Genomic DNA, 13,739 nt, shown 5'->3' with positions numbered 1-13,739 from the left:
AAAAAAAAATAATTATTTAATTAAAACATAAATCTAGATCGAAATTGACATTTATACCGCTATGATTATATGATTAATGGCAAACGTATGCTTAGTATGAAGTCATTAATAATGAAAATTATTACAATAATTTATATAGCGCTGTCACATCCGATATTTAATGAAAGATTTAGAATCATTTATATTTTAAATAATATTGTTACGTATTTCTGAATCTTCTGGCTAGAAGTATTAGTAGGCACACAAATAAAAACACTGTAAAGAACTTGACGACTAAACTTTCAGTTTCATATAACTTTAATGACTATTAACTCTAACAATTCGTCACTGTAACATGTAGCGTAGAAGAATGTACAATATCTGTCAGTTTACAGTTAGCTATACTTCGTTGCAATTCATCTCTTCACTTCGTTGCAATTCATCTCTTCACTTCGTTGCAATTCATCTCTTCTCAACTTTCCTCGAGCCGTATTCCACAGAACAGACCAACGACACACTTCCCAGTGTCGCTCCAGGTCTCCCAAAGCTGAACCAAGTCGTACTCAAGTCTACCGAATCAGAGCCGCACACGTCTTACATCGACTGTATCGACTGTAACGGCTCAAGTCCACTGTAGTACGCTGTATAGACTTTAACGACAGTAGTCCACTCCAGTTAACTCTACCCTAGTTAACTTGCATCGAGTCGTACACATTTCTCTTCCACAGAGCCGCACACGTCTTACATAGTCTGTATCGACTGTAACGGCTCAAGTCCACTGTAGTTCGCTGTATAGACTTTAACTTTAACGACAGTAGTCCACTCCAGTTAACTCTACCCTAGTTAACTTGCATCGAGTCGTACACATTTCTCTTCCACAGAGCCGCACACGTCTTACACCGTCTGTATCGACTGTAACGGCTCACTCACGACTCCATACGACTGACTTTAACATTAACTCTCTGGCTTATATAGAGTCCCTAATCGCTTGTCCAAAGTTGCACAAACACGGCTAGTATCCTCTGAAATAACACGTGAGGAAACGTCACATCCTGTCTTTGTTTATACATGTAGATTCCAGAAAACATCGGCTGCAGTGTCATCAAGTTGGGGTCACACGTAGTGACCTCTATCTGTCACTGTTCATTAGTAACTGTCCCCCTACTTAGATCTGTTCGTCCCCTGGAACAACACGTGAGGGCACGTCACATCCTGTCTTTGTTTGTACATGTAGATTCCAGAGGACACTCGCTGCTGTGTCATCTCGCCGGGGTCATACGTTGACCTCTACCTATCACTGTTCATTTGTAACAATATATTCATATACAAATCGCGTTTTTGAGAATGTACTAGGACGCAGCAAGAGCTTTTCACATTTAGAAGTACCTCTCTAACCGTTCTGCTTTCTCTTATCTTGTAAAGGAATATATATAGTTTGTCCATCGTAGTTCGATTATGACCACCTGTCATCCAGGGGGCTGAGGGCTTTGCACTGGGGTTTTATGTCTCCTCGTGTGGCTGGTGAGACCTATGTGAGCCCGGAATGTTCGGCCGCACACTAGGCAGGTTATTCCAGCTGGAGCTAGTGTCATTGGCCTTGCTTTTCTTCTCTGGCGTTTTTCTTCTGTCAGCTTTGTTCTCTTTTCCTCAGCAACATGTGCGCCGGTTTTCACAGCGCGACGTCATGATGCTCTGTCATGTGCCTCTGTCTCCCAGGTTGCTGGGTCTATGCTGAACCCCTTCAGAGAATCTTTGAGGGTGTCCCTGAAGCGCTTTCTTTGACAACCTTGCGAGCGCTTTCCTTCGCTTAGTTGGCCATACAAGAGTCGTTTAGGGATGCGGTGGTCTTCCATTCTGCATACATGTCCTGCCCATCGCAGCTGGGACTGCATCAGGATTGTGTGGATGCTTTGCAGACCCACTCTTTGAAGGACTTCATTATCTGGTATTTTGTCTTGCCATTTGACATTCAGTATTTTTCACAGACATGTCGTGGTGGTGATTCAGTTTCTTTGCATGTTAACTGTACACTATCCATGTTTCTGAGTCATAGAGCAATGTAGGGAGGACGACGGCTCGATAGACCCCTAGTTTTGTATTTGTGGTGATACCACTTTAAAGGAATGGGTTGCCTAAGTCAGCTAGGAAAACCAATGACTTAGCATATTTTAAGTCACAGATCAACATGCATGACTAGATTGACACATGAAATGCGTAGGACCTAATTATTTTCATTTTTATTTTTTGAAGAAACGTCTGTAATCTATAAGTAATATCAAAAAGTTTGAAACTCATTAAGGCTGCTATTGTAGTGTTTATAGTTTTCAGACTACATACATGTATAAATAGAATACATTATGTAAGCCTACGAAAGCATACATCCAGTTTTCGATGCGTTTTCAAACTTTATATATTTTGAATAGAATTAGGCTTACACCTATGTTAAAACACATGGGCGTAGCCGAGAGGGGAGGAGTTCAAACCATCACCGGCCTCAGATATCATTGTCTGAAAGGGAAACTTTACTTACTTCCCCATTGCAGTCAACTTAAGCAAACTACAGTCATCAAATTTCATGAGCTAGCCAAAAGGGGTTTTGTGGTTCCCCCCCCTCCAATACAAAAACTAAAGCATTTTACTTTTTTCTACCAGTTGCTGGACTCTACTGAATAGAAGATTTAGTTTTTTTGATTTTTTTAGCGGAAGAATAGCAGGCTAATTGCACTGTAGATACCTCGAAATATGCATTTTTTTTAAACTTAAAATAACGTAAATAATGCTTGGATCCGGGGCGAACCACTGGGGAAGCTTACAGCGCTCCCTCAGACTCCCTAGCTGTCCCTTGGCGGTGTATACTGCCTTTCACTAATTATAGGGAGAATTTTAGGGTAGAAAAAACGTTTGAAAGAATGAAAGATAAGAATGTAATGAAGATTAATTACATATAGACACACACTAATATATAAATAAATTGCGGAGAGGTTTAAAATCCCCCACCCCAACACACACCGAAAATATATGACATGACATTTGTGGGCCGGTTTATATGGTAATGCCCGGGCCGGTTTTGATACCCAGTCCGCCCCTGGATCATCACAGCTTCACCTTTTGGAAGCTATTTAAAAAATTAAAAGGTAAGGGGGATTAAACTTGTACATTAAAAACTTGGCCTGAATAATGTAAGAGTTATCCTACTTTGATAATTGTTTTTTTTTTTTTAGAGACAAAGTTTTTGATCTTTGACATTGTTCTTCAGCGTCTAATGTCTGGCTATATCAACTAACAGAAACACCTATTCAATTAAAAAGATGATTCATTAATAAGTTAGTAACTAGTGGCTTCCAAATTTTTTATCTGGTAGACCCTTGCCGTGTTTTCCAGTATTCTTAAGGCACCTGCTCGGTAAATATTACATTTTGTGTAACTTCATGACCTTCAAATGTTTTTTTTAATCCCTGATTTTGAAGTCAAATATATTTATGAATGAAATTCAATTTCAAACGAAGCAAAATAAAACTTTATATGTATTACATAAATTCAGCAACAAAAAAAAAAAAAAAAAAAAATCCCCCTGAAATTGGCTACTCGCATGTAACATTTTCTTTATTGGGCTTCAATTTAGGTCTAATATTAAAACTTCTCAGTCATGTCCATATTGTGTTTATAATAATATAATATTTACAACGTTGTTGAAACCTTTTTCCTTTACATATCAAGATTGAAAAAATGATAAGAAGTTTTTGGTGATATTCCATAAGATCTGGTAGGCCTAAGTATCAGGTATAATCTTTTTAAAGCAAGAAGAGCTGATATCCTTTTTAAATTACACTTTAAACTCTTCATTAGAACTTATTACAAATAGTTTTTCTTGTAATTGACGTATTACAATATTCAGAATATCTTCAACCTTATTTGAAGCTCATATTAATAATAATGACAATGTCTTCAATTCCAAAGATTAAGGATGCACATAACATTTCACATGGCTAGGCAAAACCAGTTGGAACCTGCATATTTTTCCACATCTCAAATTGTAACACATGGCTAATGGTGTAAATGTGGAAATTTAGCCCATTCCAATGTTTAGCTTCATTAATCAGGGACGGCCTTAGGCATATACAAATAGGCCTTAGTGGAGGCCTTGCATAGGACTCAAAAAGAATTTTTTTTTAGATAAAATAGTGCGCAACAGGGATCAGATCTCAAATATGGCAGAACTCTATGGGTCTATGTCTATGAACCTCGCTCTAAGTCTCTACTATGATTCAAGATGTATTCACAAATGTTTAGATCTACTTGTTAGACTACATATGTTACAACACCATTATTGATTCCTTTAGGTGAAATTTGGAAACGTTATTTCTAGTCTTCAACTTGTTTGTTGGTGATATAGATAAAGGAAGGTTTTTTATAACTCATTGCATACCTTTCGTTCTTTTTTTTTTTTTTCTAAAACATTTAACGGAAAGAAAAAAAAAAGACAAATGACTTTTGTTTTTGGATTATTTTTGTCAGTAACAAAAGTATTATTGTAACAGTAAAATGTATTATCAGTAACAAAATTATGACAATGTGTATGAAGACATTTGAACACAATTTACACTTGTAACAATCCTACTAATATTTATATCAAAACAACGAGAACAATCCTTTTCGTAACATCAATTGAGATCTTGGCTGAGCCATACTTACAATCTCATGCTGCCTGTGATATGCACATCTACAAACCATACCATACAATGCCTCAGCCAAATATATTTGATAAGCATTCAAAACTAAAATGTGTGACTTTTTAAAATGTACTCTTGATAGATCTAGTCTTTAGGAATTTAAAATCTTAGACATTTCCTAGGTATCCCACACCTGCCCACAAAAGGTGATATCAGATCTAAAGGAAGATATGCCTTGACCTACAGTGGTAAATGCCAGTTATGAAAAACAAAAACAAATTTGATCCATTTCAAAATGATAAAAGACACAACTAATGAGATTCCATTATTTCCATGCTCCCTCAAATCTCATTCTCAGAAATAAAGTTGTTTTCCTCCTGAAGAAAACACTTTGGGTATAAAACAATCAAATGACTTGTACAAATTCTAGAACAAAATCCATTCTAATCCACCATTGTGTTCTCCTTGTCTTCGTCTTCACATCTGTCCTCTTTGTCCACTCTGAAACTGTCCGCGGCGCTGTCCTCTTGCTGTGTGCTGTCATCTGGACACTCGTCTTCATCATCTTCGTCATTGCCCTCGCTATCTTCCAGAAGAAACAGGCGGATTCGCCTCTGTGACCGCAAAAGCTGAAACGTACCAAAACAATGGTCAAGGGGAGGTAAACCATAAAGTTAAGTGTTTTTGAATATATACACAGTTATCTTTCTTGTCAAAGACAATTTGTGCTACCTACTGTATCCGTATTCAAGTTTGAGGGAGCAGTGTTACTGTCCTGTCCGAAGGTTAGAAACCTAATTAGAAAATGTTGGCAGAGGGATAGATTACATTTCCTAATTGATATGATTTACGTGTAGAAACAATTGGGAGAAAAGTTTGTGGAAAAGTCATGACGTCTCAGCCGTTGAGTTACGCACACATATACTACCGATACACACAGTGTACACGTTGGGATCAACACAGATCTATCCATCTAAAGCTGTGTTTTAAAATGGTTCGAGGTATGTGCATACCATACGCTTGATTAGTATTTAGAAAGAAAATAGTGCACGCTTTCCCGTCAAGTTGTTGTATCAACCCGAATGTAGCGGCTCATAGTGTTCGTATGGAATGGAATGTGTGACAATACATGACTCACAGGAGCCGCTTTTTTTTTTTTTTTTTTTTGCAACTTAATATTTTGCTTTTTATTGCATTCATTTGACAAAAAAAGAAACAACTAAATCCTTTGTATGTATGTGTGCGTGTGTTTGTATATATCTATCACAGGTCGCAGGATACTTTTTAAAACTCTTGTGGTACACTTTCCAATAACACAGTATTCACTATATACGACTTTTTAATGATGGTTAAAGTCATATGACACAATAGTGCACTTGGAGAGAATGGAGTGCAAATTGAGTGAAGAGTTCATTTAGTCACAATCTATTTTTTAGTTGTTGTTTTATGACCCTTTCAGTAAACAGTATCAATTAATTAATTTTGTAAAAGTTTGCCAAAAATGTTTATTAAGGAAATAAATGTTTGTTATCAGCAGTAAAAGAGAATAGAAGCTTCCAGAACTATAGAATCTAATAGAGAGAGAGAGAGAGAAGAAAAAAGCGAAAGAGAAAAACAAATAACACGTAAACTGGCCGTTTCGGCGAGGTGGCCATTTGGTGCTACATGTGGCAGACGTAGATGTTTACTATCTCTTTTTCAAAAATAGTACATGTCTGTGTTTTGTATGTGCATCTCCATTGCGCAGCTGTTTATGTGAAACGCAAGAGTTAAATTTGTCCATTTATTTTTGGATTTAAATTTGGTGTGCAATTATTAGGAAATAGTCAAAACATTAATTAAAACATTTTTTTCTGGTTGGTTTCTTTTTTTTAATTCGTCAGAACTTCTAGCACTAAACGAAAATAAATAAACAGCCTATTATAAAACATGTCTAGAATACTGCCTATGTTTGGGTTGAGAGAATGAAGTGTTGCTTTAAGCACTGTCCTAAGAAGACTGGCTTGACATACCATGGATGCAGTGGTTCTTATGCCGCCGACAGCAATCGTCTGCCCCATGGAGTTGGTCTGATAGTTGACGCTGGCCTTGGCTAGGAGAGGACCAACATCGACAGTTTTCCTGGTGGAGACAAAAAAGTAGGTCATGACGGTCTATAACAAAATTGTTACTTTGACTTTGAAGAACAAATTTTCTTTAACAATTCATGCATTTCACACAACAATTCACTTAGCAAGTGAATTATAGAAAGACATAAACTAAAATTACTAAATTGTAACTTCCTTCAGGGCTGACCTTAGATAATTGGAGGCCGGAGGCGAAATGAATTTGGTGGTCTCAAATGAGAAAAAAAAAAAACACAGTGAAAGAATATTACAATTACGCAATTTATTTTAAACCTAGCCGGGTTAGTGTCCTTCAGCAATAACATTGGACACAAGTTTCGCTATTTCTTGTGACTTGTCTACAAAAAAAAATCTCGTGAGTCCATCGCGAGGCCCCTACCAATGGGAGGCCCTAGGCGGCTGCCTAGTTTGCCAAATGCCTAAGGTCGGCCCTGCTTCGATGAACAAAGCAGTTCACACAGCGGGACAGGAAGCAGTTTGTGTCACTACTACCTGAATTGCCAAATGTAGTTTTTGTGTAATTCCTTCCTGACATGAATCAACATTGTGGTAGCAACAGGCTGTTTTCTAATGCTTAAATCTTATATGTATAGACTTTTTTTAAGGTTGCTTTTTTTTTTATCTCCGACACTGATAAATGTTTAAATGAGCCTTGTTTATTGCCAATAATTTTACACTGGTCTTAGGAGTTTGCATAATTTGCATATATCTTACATGTTCAAATGACTTAAAATCTAACACGGATGTTGATCTCAAAATAGTGCAGGTGTTAGACTGGTAAATACAAAAGGAGAACAGTGACATGAAATCAAGATTATAATAATTATTTCATTTCATTTATATTGCGCTGTTGATAAGATAATGTTACCTGTTTGTGCTTTGAATGTAATAGCTCTAATTTGGACCCTAGCTAGTTCTACTCAATTTAATTTAGGAAGTCAAAACGTGAAAAGTCAATGTTTGAACTATTTCTATGAACGGTCGAGCCACTGAAAAAAAAATTACTTTCTTTACAATTCTTATCCCATTACGAAGTAGAACATTTCCCTTGCAATAATTGTCAGTGTATTTTTTTTAAAATAACATTTCTGATCGTCACAGTTGTCTAGGTATGACGTATCTCCACCCACCCACTCTCTGGAAAAATAAAGGAAAGAACCCAGGAAACAAGAAACTCACTGGGAAATAAAGGCGGCCATCACATGCCAGTAAATTTATTACAATTTTTTTCACTAATGTAGAATTTTAACAACAAAATGTCAGTAGACTATCTCACTTTGAATTGCATTTTTTGTTGTGTAATGGAATACTAAAAGCAACTAACTTATGACTAAAACAAGAATATGAAGTAGATTGGTAGAATTCCTGTTCCCTCCCTGATAAAAAAAAATGCATTTGATAAGTTGGACATTACTGAGTGTCTCTAGAATCAAATACATTTGACGAGTAGGAATTATTTCAATGATGTCTTTATAGCATTTCATTGTATCAGTCAACAAGTGCAAATTGTATTACAAACTAGCGTGAAGACATTATTTCTTGGTCGAAGACAATGTAAAAGTAAGAACATTTACACTTCAGAAACAAAAATAATATTAATTACGTATGTTTTAGATAAAATTATCAAAGAAAAAAAAAATAAGAATTCACTGCACAGCAGTTTACATAAAGTGCCGCCTCTTTTCATATTTAAAATCCATTCTTACCTTGGGGAAAAGGGGGGGGGGGGAGTTCAACCCCATAAAAAATGGCTCTGATAAAACAAATGTATACATTGTAATTAGAATGAAATTAAATCAGTTAATTAAAACACATGTCAACAGTGGTAGATCTATTACATCAGGACGATCTTACAGAGTATGCTAGACCGAATCAGCTTGGAGTGCACACAGATCTAGAAGACGTCAGACTGAGGATGTGACGGAGGCAATCACTGAGTGATTAACTTTCCGTGAATGAGTTGACGTTTCCGCCCAGTGGACAGTGGTCATCCTGAAAGTGAGGATTCAGAAGGCGGAAATACATAGGAATTCGATGAGAAGATAAACCATGAAGAGCAGATGATATCGCCGAACAGTGGGACAAGATAGCCACTGGTCATTCAGTAGGGGGTGTCAAATAGTGAGGAGATGAATCCAACTGTAAAATAAACGGACACTTGATATTTGCAAGTGAATAGAAACGCGTCTAACCTCCAGGTCTCACGTCCTTCACTGCCCAGTTGGACCTCTCTACGGCCATCTTCCTATTCACCCGTCTTTCACATTCTTTAAAATACATAGAGCGTATCCTTTAATGGCCCCAGCACACAATACCTGTGGGCTGACCATTGGTCACTCTAGGGCGTCCAACTAGTGTTAGGCTTTTTGTGTGAATGGCCGGAGAGGTCGGCTGGGGTCGAGACTAATGTCCGGCAAGGTAGGAGATATTTGAGTACTTCTTATTGTCCAGGTTGTCTCTACGGCACTGTGTGTTGGGACCTGTGGATGATGGGGGTCAAGACCTGGCCCGGCCACTGTCCACTATAGGCGGCACTAGCCGCGCGCAATTCCTACAACCTTGACCGTCGTCTTTTTCACCACAATCAACACGAGTAATGAAAATCAAAATCACTTGCAAGTCAGGAGCGGATGCGACCTCCCCACTGACCTTAACGGTCCCACGGGGTCAGTAAGGTCCAGGAGATGAGCGATGGGGTGAGAAGATGCACAATGATCTACCACAGATGTCTTCTGACCCTACTGACACTGACCAGCCCATCTCCTCTTGACTGAAGACTAGACAATGCCAAATAGAGGGGAAAGGCAATCTCATGGTCACTCCACACGCGCGGCTGTAGGCATGAATGATGACCAATGGATATAACATCCAGGCCTTTTGGTTCTAGAATAAAGGAATTTAATTTTCTTCATCTTTTCAACTTAATTTTGAAAGGCAAATGCGCCTGGACAAACATAATGGTAGGACAGGTGGTCACGGAAGAAATATATAAATAAGATCCTAGACAACGACATTGCAGATGTAAACATGTTACCGAGATACCGACACACACCTGGGATAGGGAAATAATAAGAGGCTCGAATACAAGCTTGCATAAATTATGTATTTTCTTTTTGTTTGGACACATTAAAATAAAAAAAATAAAAATTTAAATGGTCCTCCTCCCCCCCCCCCCCAAAAAAAAATTCTTTATAAAATGTCACCATTTATTTATAAGACGTCAACAAGAATATAAAACAAAGGTAGTACCATGTCAGGGACAGACAAACTTCTGTCTCAAAATTGTTTCACATAATATATTGATAAAAATGCCATTAAACTAATGACTAATGGATCAATGGTTTTGATAGGAACATACGGATACAATAGAAAGGGGAGGGAGAGAAAGGGATGGGGGTAAAAAAGAATGGATCGATAAGACCTGCACCATTGTAACACAGTCTTGTTATTGTCCCATAACTCCAGAGTCAACTAACAAGTTTAGACCAATTAAAAACTTTAAAAGTCTCAACAATATGGAAGTTGAACTTACTTGACAATTTTAACTCTTTCTCTGCGTAATTATTTTTCACGTTCCGACTGAATTATTCATTTTGTCCATTTATAGTTTTTAAGCCTTTTATGATTGAACTTTTTTGTTTGTTATCAGGGAATGGTATTTCTGGTACAGAATTAAAGGGAAATGCATACAATTTTTATATAACACAAACTAAACTTTATAAAATCAAAAATCAATTTAATGAGGCCAAATCAACGAAGGTATCGTCAATTAGGAGCGAAAGAGTTAATTGTTCAAATGTAATAGTATTCTATGATGTGTGGCTGACTTGCATAGACCACTTTGCTACGTATACAGAGAGCACGAGATCAAATTCCAACTCGATATGAGTTGTGTTTGCTGAGCCCCTAAAGGCACAATAGATGCCCACATACATCGCCCCTCCACGTGTTCATAAAAACAAAAGATTGGACCATGGCGCACTGAGCATGCTCTAACATGCGTTTTACAAAAGTAAAAAAAAAAAGATATGTATTACTAGCCATTCTGCTCTAGTACATTTGTCTACATTTCTAAACGTAACCTTTCAAGTGGTGTTTAAAGAATGTATTCTCTTGCTTGGTGCAGCTAGGTCAATGGAAATGTTCACAAGGTTCTGAGTGTCGAGCTCATTCCTTCTTATTGCCAGCTTCTTCTCTGACCAAATACTAAGTAGAGATTACTGCGTTCTCATTGGACTGACATTGTCTATTGTGTACCTGAGCACTAAAATGACTCCTCCTTAAGCAATTTAAACCTTTTTAGGAGCATAACGTTTTCAACACACAACTTTCATTAACTATTAAAATCATTGAAAGTCAATATTAATATATAATTCTTTTTTGTAGGTTGACATTGCTATGGTATGCTTAGCACTCTGTGGTCACTTCAGTGGGACATGTTTGGGGGAAGTTTCCGTCCCTTTGAGGCGATCAGCAAACACAGCTCAGCTAGAGTCGGGATTGGAACTCAAGCCCTCTTGATAGATATCTAATATAAACCCAATGAGGACGCTAAGATTTATATATCATGATGTAACACTGAATGGTGTGGTTGAAACAAACTTCAAGTCTATTCTACGCCAGCTGTACTCACACTTGTAGGTCTGGTTTGAAAGCATCTGGGTGGACACGTGTAAAATGTTCGGCTTCCACCAAGGTCAGGTTGAGCTGAACCAGTAAGGTGAGGTCATCCTCGCCGTCTTCTTTCAGCATCAAGGTCAAAGTCTGGCTATTGAAAACGGCAAAGTCCAAAAACTGGTGACGTTCACATGAAGGCCTGGCAAAGAAAAGATACACACACAAAAATAGTACAATGTATGTCCAAAGTAATCTTGTGCTCGGTATTTAAATCAAATATACATTCTGTCTCCATAGAAGAGTACATAATTTGTTACAAAGTAGTTTTAGAATCAACGAAAACAATGACATAGTAAATGAGCTCAATCACTGTTCTTTCAGAACTACAATGCCATACAATGGAGATAACCACTTCAAGGCAACAACCAGACTCTTAACGCTTCTAATGCTAGACATGTACAACAAATAGGCCTACTAAAACAGTACAAATTCATAAAACTACAGACGTAACAAAACAAAAGGTAAGAGCTCTAAAAACGGGTGATAATCATTATAAATGTCTCCGACATTCGACATTCTGGAAAACGTGTGCACAGGGGGACATGGCCACATGCTGGAACCTGACTGAGCCAAACTTTGTGAAGTGGAAATATACAACAGTGGATAGTCAGCTTAATGGGGAGTATACATACAATCATTTCTTAAGTAACTGGACACAAACAGAGATCTAGTTCACACTATACAGTTTCGTTGGAGAGGACAGAATTTTAGTTCTTTTCAATAACAGAGATAATTGATGCCAACCATATGAACAATGACAAACCGAGTTAATGTCTACATATTTAGATTTGTTTTATGAAATATTTCATTCATTCGTTTGCAAATCTTACAATTATAGTATGAGGAACTGAAAATGTTACATGTATATCCAGGAACAATTAGCAAGTGGGGCTCATCCCGGGCAAAACAACATCTGAAAGTTACTTCTGACATACACTCTTCCCCTTCTCTTCTTTCTGGCGACCATCAAACGTTATTCATTTCTTCCCAGGATGTAATTGGGTTTTTGGGTTAAATTGGCAATTATTTTTGTAATCAAATCTTTCCAATGTGGCTGTGCTTATTCTTGATCAAGAAAAACAACAATAGAGCAGTTTCTAAGTTGCGACTACACCTAATTGTATTCATTATTGTACAAGTCCCAACTCCATTTCGTTACCAGAGTAGAACCACTCTTTGAACTCCAGGATCTCTGACTACAACAGTACCAGACAATGTATCATGTACTTCAATATTTATATTTTAGTCTGTACTTCCATACAAACATAGGTTTATACATAAGTACAAGAAATCACTTTACCAAGTGCAAATTATATACAATTAGCGCGGGACTCCCATAACCCCCTCCACTCTCATTCTCTCCCTACGACTCCGATCAAGCCACTTAACTAGTAAGATCAATAGCAGAGAGCCTCCTCTAGCAAGATAGGTCTCCCTCCCGTAGACTCCCCTTTACCCCCATGTCAAGTTTGGCACGTGTTGTGATATGCCTTGAACTGATAGCGTGCACCTGGCGCATGGTTCCTTTGGCGACACGCCCCTAAAGTCCTCTTTTAGTGTGTATGTATTAAAAAAAGGGGGGGGGGGTAGAGGACGGTACAGTCCCAAGAAATTCATTTGATCTTGGAATCTCTCACTCTTTTGATCGCGATCTCTACAAATGTATCTTATTGGCTGGTTGAGGGATGGACATTTATAGCGTCCTTCTATTTGTTTAAGTAGCTACCTTAGGACGACTTCCAATCCCCTGCCCCCCACTTCCCAAAGCTTGTAGCACTAGATGGAGACCTTGACCAGATGTGTCACAGAGTGTGTCTTTAAACAAAGACGTTTTTTTAAAGGTGGATAGAAGACTAAAACTCCCGAAATCTAAATTTAGAACTTCCGCTTTCTGTATAATGTTCAACAGTCCCATGAGAGACAACCGTGTTTATGCTAGAGCTAGATAGTATTCAAGAAGGAGAAGATGACCAGTGCCTATTACTTAAAGTACGGTAGTATTGTGTTTAAAACACACACACACACACAAAAGTTCCGGGCAGTGATTGACAGTATCATTTCAATTTCTAACGTTTAATCAAAAGACTAAATTTTATGAAAAAAAATAAAAATAAAACATTTATAGTGCTTCTGGTCATAACTTCCTTTCCAACTGATTTAGACGATCATGGTACAGTCAATATTTCAATGATAGAGGGGCTTCATCTATGTCTATCAATGATAGAGGGGCTTCATCTATGTCTATCAATGATAGAGGGGCTTCATCTATGTCTATCAATGATAGAGG

At 37.7% G+C, this 13,739-nt stretch overlaps 1 protein-coding gene across 4 annotated transcripts in view; it reads right to left on the bottom strand.

Moving 5' to 3' along the window:
• Positions 1-3,561: 3,561 nt before the first annotated feature.
• Positions 3,562-13,739, bottom strand: part of LOC106050606 (anaphase-promoting complex subunit 4-like) — a 129,525-nt gene continuing 119,347 nt past the window's right edge. For all 4 annotated transcript variants that reach the window (XM_056006653.1, XM_056006647.1, XM_056006663.1 and 1 more), the window contains exons 24-26: positions 11,409-11,591; positions 6,662-6,770; positions 3,562-5,278 (exon numbers count right to left, since the gene is read on the bottom strand). In XM_056006653.1, coding sequence (XP_055862628.1) covers positions 5,093-5,278; positions 6,662-6,770; positions 11,409-11,591 — 478 coding nt within the window. In that variant the 3' untranslated portion in view covers positions 3,562-5,092. The remainder of the gene's footprint in view (positions 5,279-6,661; positions 6,771-11,408; positions 11,592-13,739) is intronic.

The sequence above is a fragment of the Biomphalaria glabrata genome, chromosome 1, assembly GCF_947242115.1.
Source record: "Biomphalaria glabrata chromosome 1, xgBioGlab47.1, whole genome shotgun sequence".
Lineage (NCBI taxonomy): Eukaryota > Metazoa > Mollusca > Gastropoda > Planorbidae > Biomphalaria > Biomphalaria glabrata.
The sequence above is the reverse complement of the archived record's forward strand: the minus strand, read 5'-3'. Positions and strand labels throughout refer to the sequence as shown.